Source organism: Dendrobates tinctorius, unplaced genomic scaffold (genome assembly GCF_039654945.1).
Source record: "Dendrobates tinctorius isolate UK_male_01 unplaced genomic scaffold, ASM3965494v1 ptg000032l, whole genome shotgun sequence".
NCBI classification, from domain to species: Eukaryota; Metazoa; Chordata; class Amphibia; order Anura; family Dendrobatidae; genus Dendrobates; species Dendrobates tinctorius.
In genome coordinates, this window is record NW_027361700.1 from 32,150,892 (window position 1) to 32,167,065 (window position 16,174).

General features: G+C 46.9%; 1 protein-coding gene across 1 annotated transcript in view; it reads left to right on the forward strand.

Moving 5' to 3' along the window:
- The window catches only part of LOC141086566 (vasoactive intestinal polypeptide receptor 1-like), a 422,518-nt gene that overhangs the window by 28,767 nt on the left and 377,577 nt on the right, over window positions 1-16,174 (forward strand). Inside the window, exon 2 of the mRNA XM_073572713.1 lies at window positions 11,280-11,394. Within this exon, the coding sequence (XP_073428814.1) occupies window positions 11,280-11,394 (115 nt within the window). The remainder of the gene's footprint in view (window positions 1-11,279; window positions 11,395-16,174) is intronic.

The following is a 16,174-nucleotide window of genomic DNA, read 5'->3' on the forward strand; positions in this document are numbered from 1 at the left end:
GGGAGAGTAGGTTGGGAGTTGAAGGAAGGACCCAAGGATCTGTTATTGACATAGTCTGCAGCCATGAAAACCACGGTCTTTTTGGCCAGAACGGTGCTATTAAGATTACCCTTGCTTTGTCGTCTCTGATCTTCCGAATTACTTGAGGTAGGAGGATCAATGGAGGGAATGCATACGCCAGGTTGAAATTCCATGGAGCTAGAAGGGCGTCTAGTATGTCTGGGTGGTCTGATGGAGATAGGGAGGCAAATGTTTTTATCTGCCTGTTCTCCTTTGTGGCGAAAAGGTCCACCTCGGGTTGTCCCCATAGGGCTACTATGTCCCTGAAGACCTTCTGATTGAGGCACCACTCTCCTTGCCGCAGAGTGTGTCGGCTTAGGAAGTCTGCCTTTTGATTGCTCTCGCCTCTGATATGAAGGGCCGAGAGGGACAAAAAATAGTTTTCTGGTAAGTTTAAAATTCTTGCCGCTGAAGACATCAGAGTCTCTGATCGAGTTCCTCCTTGTTTGTTTATATAGGCCACGGTGGTGGTATTGTCCGATAGTATCCTGATATGCTTCTGTTGGAGCTGCGGAAGGAAGTTGTATAGAGCATAGAACACTGCAGTCAGTTCTTTTAAATTGGATGAGCATTCACATTCCTCTCTATTCCACTTTCCCTGATGAAACTCATTCTCCATGTGGGCTCCCCAGCCCCGGGGACTGGCATCGGTGGTTACGATACAGGATGGAACTATAAGCCATGGAACTCCTGAACATAAATGGTCATCATCTAACCACCACTCTAGAGAAGTCAAGACTTCTTGTGACAGGGTTATTTTGCTCTGTAAATGCCCACTATGTCGCTTATCCTCCTGGAGGATCTGGTGTTGTAGTGTACGGACATGGTACTGGGCCCACCGGACTGCCGGGGTGCAAGAATTTAGTGATCCTAATAGTGACATTGCTCCTCTCAAGGATACCCGTGGTTTATCTATAGCTGCTCGTATTTTTTGTTTCGTGAGGGTGATTTTTACCTGAGGTAGTAGACATCTCTGGGTCAAGGAATCTAGTTGAAATCCTAGAAATGTCTGGAGAGATTGTGGATCGAGTCTGGACTTTTGGATATTGATGATCCAGCCAAGGCTCTGAAAAGACGAGATTGCGTCAGTCACGCGTTCGGCACATTGTTTGACTGAATTCCCAATTATTAGGAAGTCGTCTAAATATGGCACGATCAGTGTATCCTTTTGGCGAAGGTAGGCCATCACTTCTGCCATCACCTTGGTAAATATTCTTGGTGCCGTGGAAAGACCGAAGGGCATGGCCGCGTATTGGAAATGACGAATCCTGCCCTCGACTTCCACTGCGACTCTTTGGTATTTCTGGAATCTATTGTGAATAGGGAGATGATAATAAGCATCTTTTAAATCAATCCCTGCCATTACGCAATTTGGGAACAGAAGCTTTATAGTGGATCTAATTGATTCCATTTTGAAGTTATAATTTTTTATAAATGAATTAAGCTTCTTTAAATTAATAATGGTTCTAAATGTACCGTCTGGTTTAGAAACCAAAAACAGGGGAGAATAAAAGCCTCTACCCTCTTGTCCCTCAGGGACATCAACTAAAACTTTTTTAGCTAGAAGCACTCGAATCTCGTCTTCGAGAGCCTTTTGCTGAACTGAGGAATTAAGGCGAGTTATAACAAAGAATTCATAAGGGATCTGAAGGAATTCAATCTTTATTCCTTCCCTGATTATGTTCAAAATCCATGGGCTTAACGTAATTTGTTCCCATTTGGTAACAAAAAATTTTAATCTACCCCCAACTGGTGGGTCTAAACTTTTAATTTTTATCTCTCCTATATGTTGGCCCTCTGAAGATGGTACCCTTCTGTTTTTCGTCTTTCGTGGCCCATCTATTCGTTCTGTCCAACTGTCTTCTTCTCCCGAATGGCCGTCTCTTAAAGGTTTTCCTATAAAACGGAATGGGAGAATCACTGAAGGCCTTTTTCCTCTCTTTTGCCTTGGCGAGAATTTCGTCTAAGGCTTTTCCGAAGAGGAACTCACCCTCGTATGGGGTTGCACTAATTTTGGATTTTGATTGTGCGTCCCCTTTCCAGCTTTTTATCCACAGCGCGCGTCTGGCGTTATTCACCAGGGCTGCCGACCTCGCTGCCAGTCTTAGGGTGTCCGCTGAAGCATCTGCCATAAAGGCAGCTGCACCTCTTATCAACGGGATGGCTGCACGCAGTTTCTCCCTTGACATTCTTTGTTCGATTTGCTGATCTAACTGATCTAGCCATACCAGCATTGATCTAGCAGTACATGTGCTGGCTATTGCAGGTTTGAATACCCCGGTGGTGGACTCCCAGGACCTTTTGAGCGAAGATTCTGCCTTTCGGTCTAATGGGTCTGCTAACAATCCTGCATCCTCGACCGGGATCGAGGTCTGTTTGGAAGTGGAGGCTATGACGGCATCCACTTTTGGTATTTTAGTCCATTTCAATAGGTCTTCATCAGTGAACGGATACTTCCGTTTTGAGGCTGATGGGAGAAAACCTCTCTGGTCGTGCTTTTCCCACTCTCTTTTGATGAGGTCCTTAATTGCCGGTATCACCGGAAATGATCTCCTCTTTTTTTCTGCCAATCCCGCAAACATAATGTCCTGCGCGGTTTGGGCACCCCTTTCCTCTTCACACCCCATGGTATTTCTGACCACTTTTACTAGATTATCTACGCTGTCCAGTGGAAAACATGCGCGTCCTTCCATCTCCGAGGATGACGATGAGGACGTGGATGCGGAGCCTGAGTTTACCTCCTGTTCTTCCTCTGACTCTGAACTAACAACGGCCTGTCTCTTATGACTGGACTCTGAGGGAGTGCTGGCGCGGTTGATGGCTTGTATCTCCTCCCTAATTATGGCTCAGATATCTTTAGAAGATATCGTCGACCCCTGCCTGGTCTCTTTCATGCATTGTTTGCAGAGTTTTTTGGGGTAGGAGTCAGGGAGAGGCTCTGAACATAATGCGCATTCTTTATGTTTAATTTTTTCTTTTTTCTTTGACTGAAGTAGGAGGTCAAAGGAAAGGAGAGAGGGGGGGAGAGGTTTTAGCTTAATAGGTAGAGTATATACTTTGCACACTCACCCAGTGAAGCTTAATACCGGGTCGGATGGCTGAGACGGTCTGGATCGGGTTTCTGCTGCCTCGCTCCTGCGGGCAGTCTCTGTCCTGGCGCTGCGGTCCCTGGTGGAATTGCCCCCAGCTGAATCCCCTGCTGGGGCCTGCGACTCCGTGGGGGACGACATGGTTCCATCGTTGCAGCGCTGCAGCGCTGTTTTATCTTCTCCTGTCGTGCCCCCTGTGTCAGGGCGCATGCGCCGCGTCATCGCCATCCTACCCCGGAAGTTCAACCATTACTTCCGGGGTATAGGAGCGTCGGGCGCCGGCCGGCTCCTGCGCCCCCGCTACTCACACGCGTGGTTCGCGCGCTCATGGCCTCACCTCCCACACTGTGTCACCACCGAAGGGGGGGGCCCTCCGGATGCCAGACCGGTCCGCTCCCTGGTAAGTCCGGGCGGCCATACCCGGACCCGGTCATCACCATTTTGCCGCCAGACGAGGGGGGAACCGTCAAACGGAGTCTCCCCCGACGCTGCTTCCGGACCGCAGCCCCTGCCGTTCCCGAGGAGACCGCACAGGCGGATGCATGGCCCAGGTAAGATCCTGCAGGATCCTGCTCCATTTGGAGCAGGAAACCAAAACTGAGGAGGAAAGGCGGACCGCCCCTTTTATCTTTCCTGTAGGGTTTCCTGTTCCAAATGGGCGGATCCGATACCTCCAAGTGGGTGCTGTCGTGGCGAAGAGTAAAAAAACACATTTCTCTAGTTTAGCAAATAAAGAATGTTCTCGCAGTCTTTGGAGCACAGAACAGACGTGTTGAGCATGTGTCACAGGGTCAGCAGAGTAAATCAGGATGTCATCCAAATACACGACTACATACACCCCACAAATGTCTCTGAAAATATCATTCACAAAATTTTGAAACACGGCAGGTGCGTTACTGAGTCCGAACGGCATTATGAGGTACTCAAAATGGCCAAGGGGGGTGTTAAGCGCGGTTTTCCACTCATCTCCCTCTCTTATGCGGACTAGATTATATGCCCCCCGGAGGTCAAGTTTAGTAAACCAATGGGCTCCCGTAAGCTGATTAAAAAGATCAGGGATGAGTGGAAGCGGACACGGGTTTTTTACAGTGATTGCGTTCAATTCCCGGTAATCAATGCAAGGTCTGAGACCCCATCTTTCTTTTCCACAAAGAGGAACCCGGCACCAACTGGTGAAGTGGACGGTCTAATAAAGCCTTTTCGTAAACTGTCCGCTATGTAGTCATTCATGGCCTGATGCTCTGGACTGGAGAGATTAAATATTATTCTCCCCTTTGGGAGACGGGCATCCGGAATCAAGTCTATAGGGCAATCATATTCTCTATAAGGGGGTAATTTCTCAGATTCCACTTCAGAAAAGACATCCTCATAGTCCCTGAAAGCATAAGGTATGTAGGAGGTCTTAACATTAACCTGGTTCACTGCTAGCGATATGCAGTTATCCTGACAGTGTGGACTCCAGCGCGCAATATCACCAAGGTGGCCAGTCAATTACAGGATTGTGCTTGCGTAACCATGGCATCCCCAAAACAACTGCGGCTGATAAATTATCAATCACAAAAAATGAGATATGTTCAGTATGTAATGTCCCCACTGACATTGCAATTCGAGGAGTAACAAATTCCACTCCACCCTGGACAATAGACGTGTTGTTATGATTGAGTCACCGTAGGAGGCAAAAAACAGAAATGCTAGCTAAGTCCAGAAAACCAGAGAAGATGGCAGCTATCGGATTGCAGACCCCTGAACCTATCAACACAACTAGCAGTAGCCGTGGGGGATTCCTACGATGCCCTAGACCCCTCGATCACAGCCGGAGAATTAAATAGGCCTAAAGAAAGAAAGTGGTAATCTAAACTGCCCCAGAGCAGACCCCAAAGCAATAGGCAGCCCCAACATATAATGACGGTGAAGCAAGATGAAAACACTAACACAGACAGAAAGATAGACAGAGCAAAGAGGGGCCCAGGCTAACTAGCTAGAAAAGGACAGGAAGGCTGCTGTCTGCAATCCATGAAAAACCCTATGAAAATAAGAGCCAACAGACTGACAGTGAAAAAGGCCCTGAAGACGCTAGGCTTCAAAAAAGCTATGTCAGTACTCAGGAATATACTGAAGCCAGAGCTACAGGCAAAAGGAGATTCAGCTCACCCCAGCAGGGAATGGCAGAATACTGAAAAGCAAGGAAAACAAAAAACAAAAACAAAAGCTAACAGGCAAAACAGAAAACTTAACTTGAGAGGAGCAGGAATCAGACTGGTGTCCTAGAAGTCCACAGAGAAATCACCCGCAGGGCAGAAGGGCGTCGGCAGCCTTATATCCAGTCCGTGACTCCACTCAGCCAGTCATCCTCATTAGACTCAGGTGCCTGATAATCAGGCTCATTACCTTCCTTTACCAGAATAGGGAGTTCACCAGACCCCAGTGACGAAGGGGAAAATGAACTTACAACAACGTGCCATTGATAGCAATGGAGCCAGACAACTGAAGGGTCCCAATCCTAGCTTCTTTAAGACGTCTCTGGGGTTCAGTGTTTGTCAATGAAGCAGTCCTGTGTCCTTCCAGCCGGGTCTGTAGTACCCTAAGCTGAGATCCTGAAGAGTCACACCGACCAGAAGAGAATGTCTCTTTACACAGTTCTCAACTGGCCTTCAACCAGCATCCAGAGACCAGAGAGAGAGATGTGAATTAGGCCAACCTGCATTGCTCAATTATGTAAGCTATTTGCATAGTTTTTCCTCCTCTGTTTGGGAATGCCAAGGAACTTGCTGGCATAAACAATGTAAGTAATTAACATATCAGCACACTTTGTGGTTCAGTGGCCATGCCTTACTGTTTTGCAAAGATAGCAAAAGATAAACTGTAAGAGATAATATATTAGAGGTAAATATTCGTCCTATAAGAAGAGTCAATACTTCAGACAATAATATAAAGCCCCCTTCACACACAGCGATCTCGCTAGTGAGATCGCTGTTGAGTCACAAGTTTTGTGACGCAACAGCGATCTCACAAGTGAGATTGCTGTGTGTGACACCTATCAGCGACTGGCCCCCCTGCCGGGTATCGCTGATCGTTGTGGAAAGGGGTGGACTTTTTTTTGATCGTTGGTCTCCCGCTGGCCAGCACGCATCGCTGCGTCTGGCAGGTGGGAGACCAGCGATCAGCGAGCTGGAGCTTGTAATCAAGGTAAACAGCGGGTTTCTAAGTGCCGCGCAGCACTTAGAAACCTTCTGTGTACCTTAGTTACCAGCGCGCTGATGCAGGGAGCTGGTAACCAAGGTTACCAGCTCTCTGCATCAGCGCGCTGGTAACTAAGGTACACAGCGACGCGAGCGCTCGTCTTCGCTGGTGCTGATCGCTGGTGAAGCTGCCTACTTGGCAGCTCACCAGCGATCAAGTAGCGACACACCAGCGATCCTGACAAGTTGATATCGTTGTTGGGATCGCTGGTGAGTTGCTATGTGTGACGGGGCCCTTAGGTTTTGGGCCTACTCAATTTACATCTGGCATAATTAAGAAGAAATGCTGTGTGGTCATATGAAGGAATGTATACGTTTGACAATCCCTCTTTAATAGAAAGGTTCCCAGTTAAAGGGAATTTGTCACCTATTTTTTGGCATATAAGATGCGGCCACCGCCATCAAGGGCTTATCTGTATAGGCGCATTCTGTAATGCTGTAGATAAGCCCCCGATGTAACCTGAAAGATAAGAAAAACAAGTTATATTATACTCACTAGGGGGGGAGACGGTCCGGTCCAGGTCCAGCGCCTTCCATCTTTTAGCAATGATGTCGTCTTCTTTGCCTCCCATCATGGCTCCGGCGCAGGCCTACTACTCTGCCGTGTTGAGGGCAGAGCAGAGTACTGCAGTGCGCAGGCGCCGGGAAAGGTCAGAGAGGTCCGGCGCCTGTGCACTAGAAGATGGGAGGTGCCGGACCGGACCCCCGGGTGAGTATAATATAACTCGTTTTTCTTATCTTTCAGGTTACATCGGGGGCTTATCTACAGCATTACAGAATGCTGTAGGTAAGCCCCTGATGGCGGTGGCCGCATCTTATATGCCAAAAAAAGTGTTTGATTTTCTTCACCTTAATTAGGTCAGCATTCTATAATACAATATTTTCATATTGGGTTCAAATGGGTTTTCTTTACCAGTCAACCTGATTAATATAGGCGCTGTCAATCATTTGGGACCTCTAACATTTAGATGAAAAAGGATGGACTTGACTTGTCCATGCTTTACATAGACAGCCCATTAAATTAAATAGGCATCATGTAGTGTTTAATTTCTCCTACGGTGGTGCTGCAGGGCGACTGAAGACGTGCTGGCAGATTTCTGTGCAGATTACAACAAATGACTGGAGGTCTTGGACTCTACATATACAGTCATTATTAGAACAGCTAGTGTGTGAAGTTTTGGAGGTGGTTTGGAGGCTCTCTGTATATTTTTTTTAATTAGATCTTGGATGTCCAAGCCTCAAATCTCCTAGTTGTCATGTAAAGCCATGAGCTGGAAGCAGATTATTCCTTTTAAAGTTCATTGTCTGGCCTCATGGTTGCATATAGCCTTTTGCATTCAGGTTAGGAGTATTGACTAGAATGTGAGAACCTTACTTTATGTATAAATGGACAGACCACTATACGCTTAAGCAACTAGTGAGGTCAGAAGAAAAAGTAAGAACTAAATAAAAATTTGGGGTGGAGGGGACACAATATAAAAAAAAATTAAAAAAGGTGGGTATTCCCACATAATACAATATTTTCATATTGGGTTCAAATGGGTTTTCTTTACCAGTCAACCTGATTAATATAGGCGCTGTCAATCATTTGGGACCTCTAACATTTAGATGAAAAAGGATGGACTTGACTTGTCCATGCTTTACATAGACAGCCCATTAAATTAAATAGGCATCATGTAGTGTTTAATTTCTCCTACAGTGGTGCTGCAGGGCGACTGAAGACGTGCTGGCAGATTTCTGTGCAGATTACAACAAATGACTGGAGGTCTTGGACTCTACATATACAGTCATTATTAGAACAGCTAGTGTGTGAAGTTTTCGAGGTTGTTTGGAGGCTCTCTGTATATTTTTTTTAATTAGATCTTGGATGTCCAAGCCTCAAATCTCCTAGTTGTCATGTGAAGCCATGAGCTGGAAGCAGATTATTCCTTTTAAAGTTCATTGTCTGGCCTCATGGTTGCATATAGCCTTTTGCATTCAGGTTAGGAGTATTGACTAGAATGTGAGAACCTTACTTTATGTATAAATGGACAGACCACTATACGCTTAAGCAACTAGTGAGGTCAGAAGAAAAAGTAAGAACTAAATAAAAATTTGGGGTGGAGGGGACACAATATAAAAAAAAATTAAAAAAGGTGGGTATCCCTCTGTCAATCCCTTCACTGGCTCCCAATTGCCCAGAGACTCCATTACAAAACCCTAACCATGACATACAAAGCCATCCACAACTTGTCTCCTCCATACATCTGTGACCTCGTCTCCCGGTACTTTCCTGCACGCAACCTCCGATCCTCACAAGATCTCCTTCTCTACTCCCCTCTTATCTCCTCTTCCCACAATCGCATACAAGATTTCTCTCGCGCATCACCCCTACTCTGGAACTCTCTACCACAACATATCAGACTCTCACCTACCATCGAAACCTTCAAAAAGAGCCTGAAGACCCACCTCTTCCGACAAGCCTATAACCTGCAGTAACCACCGATCGACCAAACCGCTGCACGACCAGCTCTACCCTCGCCTACTGTATTATCACCCATCCCTTGAAGATTGTGAGCCCTCGCGGGCAGGGTCCTCTCTCCTCCTGTACCAGTTATGACTTGTATTGTTTAAGATTATTGTACTTGTTTTTATGTATACCCCTCCTCACATGTAAAGCGCCATGGAATAAATGGCGCTATAACAATACATTCTAATAATAATAATAAACTTTGGATTGTTAACTTCAATGGGATCTTCTCTTCATGGGCAACCATTGGTAGTTAGTTACAGATCCGTGTCATATAGATCTAACAAAGGTTTAATTGACTCAGATAACATAGCATTTGGATATCATGGCACTAGTGGTGATCGAGCATTAAAATGCCCGAGTGCTCAGTACTCGAATTGAGCAGGTTAGATGCACAGACTTGACTCAAGTAACGAGTATTATGGAAGTCTATGGGAAACTCAAGCTTTTTTCCAGAAGATCCCGACAGGAGATCTGGGGGTCAGGAAAATCGCTAAAATGGATGGAATCAGTGCTCAAATGGAATGGCAACAGCATGGGGAAGACACCTGGACACATCTTTGACTCCCAGGTTACTACTTAGAACAATGTTGCCAGAGTATTACGCAACTTTTACGAACTGACAATGAAACATACAAAACCGGATAAAATGGATTTTACGGTAAAAAATGTTAGGAAACATTCTTTCCTGTTTAATGACTTCAGATACAAACCAGACAGGCCTAAATGCATCTGCACTAATACAGGGTGCAGCAGACCCAAGTAAAATGGCAGTTGCACAGGTGCATAAATACCAAATGAAACAGCCAGCCTACAATCAGGGATTGGCCGTGTGGTACACCAGTGCAGAAGAATCCACATGTGGCAGTGTTCACACAGGGAATGCAGGGCTTCTGGTTCACAACCTCTTAGTAACACCATATAGGGGGGCTGCCCAGAGCCAACTAGAATGCATCCCGTGTGAACAGAGGCCACATGTTTCCTTAATAACTTGTATACTAGGCAAACTTAAAAAGAGAAATAAAAAAGGTCTCCTTCAACCTCTCACCGTATTTCGCTATTGTTTATGACTACAGCAGATGACATAATAGAGGGGGAAATAAAACTACAATCACTGGTAGTCACCGGTAAAAGTAATTTTAACATTTTACTACCTTATCTGGGCATTTGAAGTATGTGACATGGTCAGACACATCCTGTTTAATTTATGAAGGAGGGACTCTGAAACTCACAAAGCCTATGCAGATAATGGAAGAACTGCCAAAAATTAAAAAGCAAGATGGACTCTGATACACCCTGTATTGGACATAAAGGAGGGCCTCATACACATTATGTTATAATTGTTAGGTACTGGGACTCCTAGACACATAAAGGGTATGCAAGGGCTGCAAAAATTAGAAGGATGGACTGCAATACAACTTGGAAGACAAAAATTTTGAATGAGTGCCGCATGTGTAACGGTGCCCAGTGGGGTTGAGAAGTCTGGGCCAATCCACTCATCAATAATTATGTGCAGAGGCTAACTGGAATACCGACGGGCATGTTGTAGCTGGTATTCAACTACTGACCTCTGTTGCTCACAAAGCCTTGACAAAATATTTAATGTGGAGTTCCAGCGCCTCTTCCTGTTGCATTCCAGTCAGTGAGCTGGCATTTGCAAGCGCTGCTGCAGCACTGCCAGACCGGCGGCATTTGTAGCTGACTTGCGGAAATAGGCGCACTTGTAAAGTACCTTTAAAAGTAGCTCTGGCAAATCAGGGTACCAATAAATTGAGCATGTGAGCCAGGTATGGTATGTGTGTGAACTTGCTAAGCTGCAGAGCCGCCATCAGGTTACGGCCATTATCACACACGACCATGCTTAGTTGTAGGTTCAGTAGTGAGAGCCACAAATCAGTCTTGTCTGTTCTTTCAACAACTCGGTGACGGTTTGCCTGGTGGTCACCTAAACAAACATAGTTTCAGAATAGTCTGTCTGTGCTGCAGTTCTTCCAAGTTGAGTTTAATAAGGATGACAATTCGGAGATGGAAGAAGAGGAGTAGGAGGTGGTGCAGTAACTGGTGTAGGAGGTAGAGGAAACTCTAATGAAACTAGGGCCCGCAATCCACTGTGTTGGTAGAAGAAATTATGTACAGTAGGAAGCAGGTAAACAACTTTATGAACGTTTCCTTCACAATATGGAGCATTTTCAAACACAGTCTCAAATCATTAACTCCAACTTTCTCTACTCTCATTATTATCGCATATCACTGTTTACATTATACTATACAACAATACATGTGTTCTTCAAGGGGGAACGTGGGCAGTATGTCCATCTCTTTACACTAGAAGCATACTATTTTTGTTGAATTCAGATTACCTGTGCTTTCTGTCTTCATTAGGTCAGCTGTACACATCCCGAATGTGAACTGGTCCTTCAGGTTCTCGAGCAGGAGGCTGAATGTTATAAGAAAATGAGATCACAGAATGAGACAGTACTCAGACCCACAACTGAAGGTAACAATTGAAGGCCTGCCTAAAAACTTTAAAGGGAACCTGTCAGGTCCATCCGTGCTCCCAGAACCACCAGCAGTTTTCTACATAGCTAAATTCCCTGCCTAACGGTCCCTTTATTACATTACACACATAAACAGATCTTTAGAAATAGTATTTCTAAAGTACGCTTATGATATGTAATAGAAGCCTTTGACTTTGGGGCATTAGTGTCCCCAGATCAGTCGACCCACTTACCATGTTATCACGCCCCTGTGGACTTGATAACTTTATTTACAAGCACAAGAGTCATCGCTAGCACTGTACATACCTAGCACATGTGTACGGCTTCTTTCCCTCACTGCATTGATGTGTTGAAGCTGAGTGTATGCGTTCCAGTTTCAGAGAGATGCATTGCATATTATCGAAAGCCTTCTTCACTTCCGATCATGTATAATACACAGGTGCTGGGATGCAGTAACATAAATGTTGCAGAGCAGTGGTTAACTATATTTAATTAATAAACAGAAGGGAACACTACGCAGGGAGATAGCAGGATAGCAAGGTACAAAACTAAACAGAATAAACAATTGGTTAACTAACAGTCTCTGGTTAACAGTTCACGTATTGTGGCACTACAGCCTGTCACTCGCTGAAGGTCCCATGGGTAGCAGGATGCTGGCAGCGGTCGGTGTTGTGTTTGCTGACATCCTCGCCCAGCACATGGTCCTACTTCTGGCGGCAGCGGGCGGTCTCCGGTTTTACCCGCTGAGCGCCTAGTCCATATATCTGCAGACCAAAAGAATAGAGCTCTCCACAGGATTCCTCTTGGCACGTGTCTCTTTGAGCAGCCGCTGACATACGCATCTCTGGATGTCAGAGCTGCGATGGTCTGTCGGTCCCACGCTCCACTGTGCACCCGCCAGTTTCCGTGAGTCTCTCACTATGCTGCCCTTTCTCTTTGCGCCATGGCTTGTCGCTCCCCTCTCAGCGTTTGCGGTCTGTACCTCATCGGCGTTCTGGCGGGAAGACTGCTTCCGTTTGCCACACAATCCATTTTACCTCACACTGACTGGCCACACCCCCTTCACCCTGGTTACTGATTAGCTCCGGCTGCAATCTCATTCCTCCAAGGAACAGTAGGTTCGGCCCCAGCAGTTCTGGACCCAGAGCTTCAGCAGCTCTGACAGCCCGGTCTTCCCTTCTACATCCCCACCTTCTTTTAGCTCGCCATTCCGTGGGCGAGAGCTCCTTCACCAGTCGTTTGCACTTCTCAACTTCTTGGATAATTCTTTGCCAGATAAATTGATCTTGCTTATAACGGGTGGGAGGCACTCCAGCAGTGGTCCACTCTGATCGACGTAGTTCTGGCTGACTTGTGGATGGTAAAGAGATGCTTTGACCTGGTGCTTTAGCAATTTCCAGTATGGGCGACTCGGAGCTCATCTCTCCGGAGGGGTAGGCGGCATATCATTGAGGCTTGGGCACGAAGCTAACACTCCCTCTTCTTCATCAAACTCAGGGACCGGAGCTGGTAGCACCTCCCTGGCTTTTGACAACACTCCTCTTTTTTTGGGTTCTTGGAGAAAGCAGGGCCACAATATGTTACGATGGACTACTCGAGTGGGTGCTCCTTCCTCCTGTTCAGGCTGAACTTCGTACACTGGACCATCGGGACCAACCCATCGTGTCACTCGGTGTGAAGTCCGCTCCCACCGGCTTTCCAGTTTTCCCCGGGGCAGCTTTTTCCAGACCAAGACTCAGTCCCCAGGGCTTAGAGTTGTCCCGCGAATAGGTGGTGCTTCATGGTGCTTAACTTTCTGAAACTTCGTTTGCACCAGTCGATGGAGAGTCTGCAATCAGTGCCGATGTTCCTTAATCCAAGCGGACACCTCCGTCCGTGGGTAGTCTTCCTTCAGGTCCAGTTCCAGCTCTGTAATCTCTCCTCCTTTTCGCCTAAACAACAAGGTGTACGGCGTGAACCTGGTTGTTCTGTGCATTCGGTTGTTGTGCACCCACACCAGCTCTGCCACAAACTCAGGCCACCGTATCTTCCGGTCTTCTTCATCAGTGCATAACATCTGAATTAATGTTCCATTGAAGCGCTCACAGGCCCCATTCCCTTGAGGGTGATAGGGAGTAGTTCGGGACTTCCCAATTTGGTACAAGCGGTGTAGTTATTCCATAACTCTCCCCTGGAAGCAGGCGCCTTGATCAGACTGGATTCGGGCAGCCGTACACGTGGATAAAATCTCAAAAGATAGCCTGTTCAGCTGATTCGGCGGTCTTATCTCTAGTTGGAGTTACCACAGTAAATTTGGTGAAGTGGTTCATCATCACCATACAATGTTTGTAGCCAAGATGCGCTAGTCCTACAGTCAGGTAGTCAATCAGCAAGACTTCCAAAGGGGCGGAGGTCTCAATGGTCTGTGTTGGAGCCCACTGTTCTGGGGGTTTAGCCAGCTCACAGCTTCTGCATTGTTGGCACGCATCTTCCACCGCATTCCTCAGTAATGGGTGATACACCAATCTATGTAGCCACTGCAACGTTTTCTCTGCACCGAAGTGAGCCTCTCGCTCATGAGCCTCGGTGGCTACCATCTTGATCGACTTCTATGGGAGCACTACTTGCCAAGTGACTACCTCTTCTCACAACAGCTGCACCTTCCGATATAACAATCCATCTCTCAAGCAGACGCGTTCCCATTGTCCTAGAATCCGCAGGGTGCCTGAGGACAGCGCATTCCTCTCCCTCCCACTAGGAAGTTACTTCAATGCCACCCACTGTCGCAGATGTGCTGTTTCCTTGTCCATCTGTTGGAGTTGTATCCAGTCATCTCGGGACAGCTCCAGTATCTGATCTTCAGACTCTGTCCCTGCGTCACCACCCACGAGGTAGACAGGTTTCGGAATCCAGGAATCTCCTCCGCCTCAAGCTTCTCTTCTCGGTCACGGCCAGAATGTTCGTTTGTTACCATGGAGATGGAGTCAGCATACGTATTCTTGGCCTTGGCCCAGTAGACAATCTTATACCGAGACATCGCCAGGCGGGCCACCCATCGTTGCTCCAGGGCCCCTCGCTTTGCATTCTCGTGGTGGGCTAAGGGGTTGTTGTCCGTTCTTACCAGAACCTCTGATCCGGATAAGTACTCCACAAACTTCTCAGTCATGGCCCTTACCAGGTTCAGCAGCTCCAAATTGAGGGAGCTATAATTGTCTGGATTTTGCTCTGAATCATGCAGGGACCAGCTCATGTAGGCTATCACCCGCTCTTTTTCTCTTTGTACCTGCGACAGGACTGCTCCCAGGCCATGTAGACTCCCATCAGTGGTGTGAAGGATGAAAGGCTGTGAAAAGCAAGTATGGGAGCTTTGGTGATGGCCATTTTCAAGGCTCGAAAGGCTTCTTCTTGCCGGGCTCCCCACTGGATAGTCCGGCTCTTCGAGCCGGCCGACACTCCCTTCAGCAGTTGCAGCAAGGGGTTCGCTATATGGGTGAAGTTTTTCACAAATAGCTGGTAATAGCCAGTAAGCCCTAGGAAAGCCTGTACATTTTTCACCGTCTTAGGAGTGGGCCATTCTTGCACAGCCACTAATTTCTCTTGTGCAGGTCTTATTCCGTCACTTGACACCATATGCTTTAAATACTCAATTTTCTCATGGAAAAGATGACATTTCTGTGGCTTCACCTCAGGCCATGATTCTGTAACCGGCTCAACACTTGTTCTAGTCATAGATGATGATGTAATCAAGGTAGATCAAAGTAGCCTCAAAATTCAAATCTCCTAAACATCACTCCATTAAATGCTGGAACGCCCTTGGAGCATTAGTCAGACCAAAGAGCATGCGACTAAACTCAAACCATGGGCAGTACAAATGCCGTTTTTGACCGGTCATATTCTGTCATTAGCACCTGCCAGTACCAGCTGGCCAGATCGAGTGTGGAAAAATACTTTGCCCATCCCAGGGCAGAGAGGGACTCCTCAATTCGGGGTAACGGATAAGAGTCATGCACAGTGCAGGCACCTATAATTGACATAGAACCACCGAGTCCCGTCTTTTTTTTTCAGACTAGCACAATGAGAGCCGCCCACAGACTCTGACTCTCTTGTATTACTCCACTTTGCATCATATGAGTCAGCATCTCCTTTACCTCTTTGTACATCTGAGGGGGTATTTCGCAATATCTTTCTCTGATTGGTGCGGCACTCCTGGTAGGAATTTCGTGAGCGACGGTCTGAGTGCAACCGAAGTCATCTTCATGGCAGGCAAAACTTCCTGATAGCGCTCCAGTACATCCTCTACTTGCTGCACTTGTTGAGGTTACAGTCCCATCAATTCTGCCCGCATCCGCTTTAAAAATTTTCGACCTTCTTTCTGGCTGCCAGGTGGAGACTATGATGTGGCTGTAACTGTTAGAGTGTAGGGATCCCCTCGCACAACGGCCAGTTGTACTATTTTGGGTGGCATTAGCTTCTTCGGCATGCCTAGGATCTGGGCCATCTCTCTTTTTGGTAAAAGAGTGATGCTGACAGTCCCCAGGTTGATACACCACACTACACGGTTGCCGTCTTGAACTGTGGCTAGTGTTCGAGCGACGAGCAATCCAGGGGGTATTTGGTCCATCGCTGCTGGCTCGATCTGCACCTCCACCCCCTCCAGAGGAGTACAAGCTCACACTGGCAATGTGAGCATTGTTTGGCCGGGCAGTAAAGTAATCTTTGCAGCGGCCAGTACCATCACCTTTCCCAAGACTCTTCCGTCTTCCGACATTTACTGGGCTTGAGCTGCTTGGATTAGCTTCT